Source organism: Dinoponera quadriceps, unplaced genomic scaffold (assembly GCF_001313825.1).
Source record: "Dinoponera quadriceps isolate SergipeBrazil2010 unplaced genomic scaffold, ASM131382v1 scaffold777, whole genome shotgun sequence".
In the NCBI taxonomy this organism is placed as follows: domain Eukaryota; kingdom Metazoa; phylum Arthropoda; class Insecta; order Hymenoptera; family Formicidae; genus Dinoponera; species Dinoponera quadriceps.
Genome location: NW_014555488.1, coordinates 2646673 through 2654165, shown reverse-complemented (window position 1 = coordinate 2654165; position 7493 = coordinate 2646673). Strand labels below are relative to the sequence as shown.

At 37.3% G+C, this 7493-nt stretch overlaps 2 protein-coding genes across 4 annotated transcripts; one reads left to right on the top strand and one right to left on the bottom strand.

The window, feature by feature from the left end:
- Nucleotides 1-1080: 1080 nt before the first annotated feature.
- On the top strand, nt 1081-6012 carry LOC106744390 (riboflavin kinase). Of its 2 annotated transcripts, XM_014619117.1 has the most exons (5): nt 1081-1711; nt 2701-2849; nt 3245-3347; nt 3495-3601; nt 5926-6012. In XM_014619117.1, exons 1-4 carry the CDS (start codon nt 1624-1626, stop codon nt 3596-3598), a joined length of 444 nt encoding a protein of 147 aa, XP_014474603.1. In that variant the 5' UTR covers nt 1081-1623; the 3' UTR covers nt 3599-3601; nt 5926-6012. The 2 variants fall into 2 exon arrangements, with proteins under 2 accessions (XP_014474603.1, XP_014474602.1); XM_014619116.1 differs by lacking the exon at nt 5926-6012 and having other exon boundaries at nt 3495-3901.
- Nucleotides 3995-7328, bottom strand: LOC106744385 (H/ACA ribonucleoprotein complex non-core subunit NAF1). Of its 2 annotated transcripts, XM_014619102.1 has the most exons (7): nt 7257-7328; nt 7044-7168; nt 5946-6483; nt 5709-5835; nt 5366-5637; nt 5109-5275; nt 4000-4954 (listed from the first exon to the last, which is right to left on the bottom strand). In XM_014619102.1, the coding sequence occupies exons 2-7, from the start codon at nt 7111-7113 to the stop codon at nt 4380-4382; spliced, it is 1749 nt and encodes a 582-aa protein (XP_014474588.1). In that variant the 5' UTR covers nt 7114-7168; nt 7257-7328; the 3' UTR covers nt 4000-4379. The 2 variants fall into 2 exon arrangements, with proteins under 2 accessions (XP_014474587.1, XP_014474588.1); XM_014619101.1 differs by having other exon boundaries at nt 3995-4954; nt 5109-5637.
- Between the last annotated feature and the right edge of the window lie 165 nt (nt 7329-7493).

Sequence of the window (7493 nt, the reverse complement as noted above, 5' to 3'; positions counted from 1 at the left end):
GCGGAAAAAGAGAGAAAGAGAGAGAGAGAGAAAGAGATATGGGGAATATTCGGAATCGCGTAGACGTAAACTTCCGACGGATAATTTCGCTAAAGGCATCTCAGTTGTAACAAGACCTCCCTATTATGTGATATTTAATTTATATCGATTTATAAATTGTATTATTAATCGTTATTACGCATTGAATTCGCAAGGAAACGTGGAGGATCCGCTACGGATCCGAGAACGGAATTCCGCGGATCGTTCACCGAGTAATTTCGTTATTCGATATTCGGTCGCGTCGAGAGCCGACTCTCGAGCGACCTGCGATATTTCGTACATACACGTATATTCTTCTGCAATTTGTTAAAGACATAGTTTTATAGCAAATAAAGAACTATTAGAAGATCATGGTGTATGTGAATGTGTTTCTATTAGTTTAGATCTTTGCTTTTCAAGCGGTACTCGATGTTATAGTGCTAAATACGCCGTTAGAAGCTAAAAATAGCGTAGATCACATATAGTGTTACATTACATTTGCATTGCTGAGTACGAAATTATAACATAGATGTGACATAATTAATGCTCTGTGTCGATCGGGCAGTAAATGTCAATCTGTCATTGTGACACATTGTTATCTGTTGCATACTGATTGGCATGCTATGTGCAGTTTAATCATCACACATAGACTTCTCGATGTCGGATAACAGTGAATATTATATTTAAATATTGCGCGTTTTTTTCCGAGAGAATTATAATACAGACAAGATTCGGTATTATTCCGATATTTTCCGGCGAGTAGAATACGAAGATAATAATTAAAATCGTCGCTCTTTCTGATTACACGCAGTAAGTAGTAAGTGTCGGTCCACAATAAGACCAATCACAGTTAATTATTTTCTTCATATTCGACTGCGATTGGTCAATTTCTTAAGGCTCAAGGCTTGAAATATTTATTGTGGACCGACACTTAAGAGTGCGTTCGAGGAAACACTATTTAGAGCTATACGTCATTCTATTCTTGTTGCATATGTAAAGAGTTGCAATAAAAATCGAATGATGCGATAGCGCTAAATAGCGCTTCTTCGAACGCATCTTAACGCTTCTTGCACTAACGTTTCTCGCACGAGCTTCCTAGCTGTGCGAAACTCATCCTTGAGAGTCTCATTACGCTTGGAGATACAACATAATAATATAATTTTGTAACACGAATTACATATAATAATAACGTGTAATTATACAATTACGACTGTGGTTGTTCGCACAGATAGTCCTAACCTCAAAAACATCGTCGTCCTCGACAGTTGCCAAATCTTTTTACAGTGACGGACGACGCTTTTTGTTATTATACATCTATGCTATGCGCCAAAATGTAACGCACGGATGATTTTTTTACGAAATATCATGGGTATCGCGCGAAATTTCACGAGAAGACGCGTAATTTGGTAGCGTTCTCACAGCCGTTATTGTGAAACTGTCATCTTATCATCGAACATAAAGGTCGAAATCGGCATATCGTTGATAAGTTACTTAATCGCCACGTCATATTATCAATCTTATATTTCCCTCGTCGATGAGTTAACCGATGACCTTTCCAACCCATTACGCGAAATAACGCTAGCTAGTGTGGAATAAGCGGGAATTATGGGCAGCCAAATACTTCCGCACTTCACGTCCGGAGTCATCGTTAAAGGCTTTGGCAGAGGTTCGAAAGTTCTCGGCATTCCGACAGGTAACATACTCTATGAGTATTGCATCGCAATTGCAAAATATTTGAAATTAAATCTTCACGGCCAGTTTTTCGCACCGATAAGAGTTCTAACCGTCAAAGCTAAGAAACAAAGGAGATCAATTGACCGAGTACCGATGACCGTAAATACAAACCTTAGACCTCATTTCTCTCCCTTGAATTGATATTTTAAGTGACGATCGAGACCGACGATTATCGAAGATTTCGAATAGGTGCAGGTTAGGATCTCCCGCAACTATGCGCACGATTCATTTCAAATCGACGGAGTCCGCTCGTCCGTGAACGGACGCCAAAATTTGAATTTTGAATCGTAAAATGGAAAAGTAAACATAGGCCGTATTGGTCGCGGACTGACAGAGATATATATCGATTCGAAAGATATATATCCGTTTATGAGAAAGAGAGAAACGCGCGTTATTATCTTTTTAATAATAAATACTGGACCGATTATCGATTTACGACCTCCACAACGGTGTCTTCAGCGTTTACTTTTTAACGTTAGCTTCCCTGCTCGAGCTTCGGTTTATATTTATCGCATTGTTTTGCGTCTTTCCTTTTTCACGCGGCCGAAATAATACACTTATTCTAATGTAAAAATATTACGAAGAATAGCAGGGAGGATGTACATATTCGATAAGTTTTTTTATATACTCTTTCATCAGGATCATCCTTTCGAAAGAAAAAAATATTGTTTTTTTTTTGTAGAATTTATATTCAGTGAGACGTTCAAAATCTTTTAGATGTCTTTACGTCTTTCGAACATTTTTGCTGTCTAGATTCTCGGTCATCACTCGGTTTTATAATTTTTCCGACAGCTTTTTGCCGTCTTAAAAATTGAAACGTAATTATTTCCTCCCCCCTTTCTCCCACAACAACGCTGGTTTACAAACGCGATATGTTCGAAATATCTAAATTCGAGCCTTACTACTGTTTGATGTTGAGGGAATTTGATTAATGTATTCAAACATTAGCTAACTTTCCGGAATCCGTGGTCGAGGATCTGCCGAAGGACTTAGTCACTGGAATTTACTATGGCTGGGCCTCCTTACACAGACAAATTTATAAAATGGTCGCAAGTATAGGATGGAATCCGTATTACAAGAACGAGAAGAAATCATTGGTACGACAAATGACGATGTGTAAAAGAAAATATTTTTCTCTCAATAGTTACAAACATTTTTCATAAAATACAATGTCATGCTTGATTGTCGCTTAGCACTAAAACCGCAGCAATTTGGACTACTAGAATCGTGGAGTAGGTCACTTTTGATTCATCTCTTTCATTGCAGTTATCCGTGGGCTTTTTTGAACTTTATTGTTTAACCGTTTTATGATAAGGAAAATTTACTTAGTGATGATAAAATGTGGTAAAAGTGAAAATAAAAAGAAAATAGGGAAAAATCTACAAGTGGCTCAAAAATCACTCAGCCGCGGTTCTAGTGTTATATAAACAGAATGAGATTATAAAAATATATCGCATCATGCGAGAAGTATCTCACTTGAATCGTACTGCAGGAAGTTCATCTGCTACATAAATCCCAAGGTGATTTATACGGTGAGGAGCTTAAAATGATTATCGTCGGATACATACGACCGGAAAAGGATTTCTCGTCCGTAGGTAGTGTATCCGATGCAATAATTACTGTAAAAACGATACGGTAGTATAAAGTATATATACAAATGAATTAACGATTATCCCGAGAATTCGGAATAATTTAGTGTCGCTATAAAATTGATTGATTTGATGCATTGCATGTTTTTGTAGAGGAACTCATCCAAGAGATAAGGAACGATATCACAATCGCGGAAGAGAGACTAGAGGAGGCTTGTTTAAACAAGTTAAAGAAACACGACTTCTTGATCAAATGAACAGTAAGACAAGCATAAGATAAACAGACGCAGTATTTCGTTATTCCTGTTTCGGCCGGACGAGAGAGTTGTAAAACTACAAGCTATCTCACAGCCTTAGAGATTAATATATATATTTAAATATATATTATTATATATTTTTTGTACACAACTAATATATATATTAGTAATATTCTTTATATTTCAAATAGTCCTTGCAAAACACGTGACAATTAAAGATATACTAACTTGATGACTCTGATTGTACACATTTGTATATAATCTCGCTTCAGTGGAGATCTTAGTCTTGGTCTACAATCCTTTTTTAAACCTTTTAAACCATGAGCCGTAAGTAAATTGACCAAACACTATCGATTATTACAAGAATAATCGAATGTGGTTAATCATAATTTTCTTACGGCTCATGGTTTAAAGAAGGATTGTGGACCAAGACTTATTACACATTTTATTCAGTTATTCTTCCAAAACCGTTATGCAATCTAAGCTTTATAAAATTTCAAAATGAATATATATGTGACATAAACTAGATCATGTGAAAATTACTGAAAATCAAAATATTATTTCATATCATGCATAAAGAATATTTAAAATATAAAGAATATTTACTATAGAATTTGTTTCTTTTTTTTTTGCTTCAATTTTGTATTTACTCGAATTTGCGTTTTCTCGTCCCGCTCACAGCTTTCTTTACTAACTAACTTTACTACTAACTTCGTTATCTGAAGAAAGAAGATGAAGAACGTGTACAGACCCGAGGCACTTAAATTAATTATAGCAATTATTATGTTTTATTAATCGTCGAAGTCGTTGTTGAAGTGGTTGGCGGAGGTGCAGAAGGGGGAGGTGGCGGAGGCGGTAGAGATAGTGACACAGACGGGAGATGTGCATGAGTGTTGGAATATGAAGACGGGACGAGATAATTCGAATTGTACAACGAAGAGTCGAAAGCGGCGTAACCGCCGAAGGATGGGTCCGAGTACTGAGAGGCGTATCCATATTGTGCACTCATATCAGCACCTGCGTTATAATTAATATACTGCGGTGGCGGCGATGGCGATACGTTGAAAGATGGTGCGGCGTATGCTCTTTGATAAGGTGGCGCCATGTTGTGCATGTAACGTGGGTTCCTCGGATTATAGTAAGGCGGCCGGTATATGTTACATTGATTGAACTGATTGTTCATCCAGGGCGGCCAATTCCCGTACTCACTGTGCCTCGGGGGTTGATAATGTCTGTTCAACGAACCTCTCGGCCGGCCGATTGGTGGATTCGGGGTGAACGAACTTGGACTGGAAGCTCTCGAAGTGAACGTACTTGGAGTACTTGGAATAGAATTATTTGACCTGTGAGCGGCATCTGGAAAAAAAACGATCGATCGGTGTTAATCATCTTTGTACCTGTGCGAAGAGAAAGCACGCTTCTTCTTCTAATATACAAATTCATACGTCGGGCATAACTGGTCGTAACAATTGCGTTAACTAGCGGAACAAGAACGAAGAGCGGCACTTACTCGACGTGCACCTACGTTTCGACGATTGCCGCGCACCACCGCCCGAATTCGGTGCGTTGTATTTCCGCTGCTTGGACAACTTCTGGTAGTAACGTTTCTCCTCCTCGTCGTCCGAAAAATCCGGATGCTCGCCACCAGAACCGTCGTTCGAGTCACAGGCTTTGATCCTACGGGGTGGAAGATTTGCTTTGTAACGTATTACAAGCGCGCGCATGCAAGACTCGCGGAAGAAAAAGAGAAATATCCGAGACACTGACTTCGTGATTTCGGACAGGAAGACGAAAAACGTGTACTTCAAGTTCTTAGGGCAGTAGTAAACCAGCATGCCCACTGTGACTCCTTTCTCTTGTATGTGTTCGTCGCTGTTGAAACGTATGGTGTAAAATGGCTCCTTAACTTGGCCGAACAAATCGAATATCTTGCCGAGCGTTCTCTGGCCCTGGTCTACGAACAGAACAGTTTCCTCTCGAAGCGCAGGCTTGTCAGGTCTCGGCTTTACAATTATCTGTTTTTCCACTATTCCAACGACCTAAAGTATTTGGTACTTTTTTGTACTGGGTACACAGAAATGAATCAAGTAATGTCTTAAGACATTATTACCTCGCCAAACAGAACACAGTCGTCCTCTGGAACACTGATCTTCAAATCTTCAACCGGTGGCAGACTATCCAATTCACTTTGTACCTTTTCTTGCTTAAACGTATAAGTTACTTTTTTTTCCTTTTTCCTAAAAGTGCCCAAAACATATATCAGAGTTTGCACATTTCCATTTTCGTAAATCAAAAGAATATATATATCATATAGTGTTACTTTCTAGGGAAAGACAACTATGAATACCTAGTGTCACTGTTGTCGTCTGAGTCATCGCTATCACTGTCTGAAGAGCTGCTGCTATCACTACTGCTGCTGCTATCGCTGTCACTTGTGCTACTGCTACTGGAATCACTCTCACTATCACTGGTGCCACTCAATAACAACACTTCATCTACCTTTGAACGATACTGCAAATCCTGTGCAACTAGTTGTGTATCTACCTGCGTATTTGGCTCTATATCTATCTGTAAACTGTCTTGTATATTCCCTTGTACATCTATCTGTACATCTGCCTGTGCATCTATCTGCGCATCTGCCTGTATATTTTCTTGTACGTCTGTCAATGCATTTGCTGGTGCATCTATCTGTGCATCTGCCTGTATATTTTCATGTACATCTGCCAGTACATTTACTTGTGCATCTATCTGTGCATCTGCTGGTGCACCTACAATTTCTATAGTATTCTGATTCCCAGTTTTTTCTCCATCCAACATTATTTTTTTCATGTTTATGTCGGGATCTTGAACGGTTGCACCAAGGGAGGATACTTGATCTCCAAGATCTGTAAAATAAATAATATTATGTATATTGAATGAAATGTATAGGATATTTCCAAAATAATGGGCTGGCTATATATAATCATGTAAAATATATCAATGCAAATAAAAAAATTCTTATAAATAGTATCCAAAATGCTCAGTTCAAGCCGTGTAAAAATTACGAAAAAAAATTTTGTTATAACAGGCACTGCTTTTAACGTTCACTTTATTTATAATAAAAAGCACTTATAATAATAAACTTGTTTATTGATATAAACAAATGTAGAATACATCAGTATGAATAACAAATATAAGTAGCCCATATTTTTGAAAACATTGTTTTCAATTCATGTTTTATGTATATGTATATTTATAATGTAAAATTATCTCTAGTAGTACCATTTAATAATTAACTATTAGATAAACTTACATATGATTCTGAATGTTTATTATTTCATTTATTTTATTTAGATACTAATTATACAAATATTCATAAATATTCATAAAAACATTTCATGGAAAGTATAATTACTTTATAAATCAATATACTTGTGTAATCAATATACTTTAGAAATTAATTTACTTTGTGTTTGAGTAGACACATGGTTTGAGTTTACAGTATCTTTTGTGCATACATCCGCAACAGCTTCCATTTTAACCAAACTGAATCTCCAACTTAACACAGATTCTCACAAAAACGTTATTTTTCTGAAAAATATAATTTAATGTCGTTTGTTGCAATATAGTAAATCAAGATTTATATGTATTTATATACGCAAAGAAATGAAATGCATACAAAGCAGTGAACTATACGCTAAGTGAAACGAGTACGAAGCAATCGGAAAACGTGAACTCCCCTCTCAGAAGACAAGTAATACGATTTTTAGCAATACCTGTACTAGTGGACAGAAAGGTTACTACACTTATCTTTTATGAGTTTCGAAACGCATCCCGTGTCCAATGAGAATTATGGGTTTTGCACATTGGGCGCGGCAGGGGATAAGCGATGAGTGATATCCAATGAGAGCGCTGA

What these genes read in the sequence shown, in the direction of transcription:
- LOC106744390 (XM_014619117.1), top strand. Translation starts at nt 1,624, where the DNA reads ATGGGCAGCCAAATACTTCCGCACTTCACGTCCGGAGTCATCGTTAAA. An exon ending in AGTTCTCGGCATTCCGACAG is followed by an intron (nt 1,712 to 2,700) that starts GTAACATACTCT and finishes TTCAAACATTAG; the next exon opens with CTAACTTTCCGGAATCCGTG. An exon ending in AAAGGATTTCTCGTCCGTAG is followed by an intron (nt 3,348 to 3,494) that starts GTAGTGTATCCG and finishes ATGTTTTTGTAG; the next exon opens with AGGAACTCATCCAAGAGATA.
- LOC106744385 (XM_014619101.1), bottom strand. Translation starts at nt 7,113, where the DNA reads ATGGAAGCTGTTGCGGATGTATGCACAAAAGATACTGTAAACTCAAAC. An exon ending in ACTGTGTTCTGTTTGGCGAG is followed by an intron (nt 5,638 to 5,708) that starts GTAATAATGTCT and finishes CAAATACTTTAG; the next exon opens with GTCGTTGGAATAGTGGAAAA. An exon ending in GAAACGTAGGTGCACGTCGA is followed by an intron (nt 4,955 to 5,108) that starts GTAAGTGCCGCT and finishes TTTTTTTTCCAG; the next exon opens with ATGCCGCTCACAGGTCAAAT.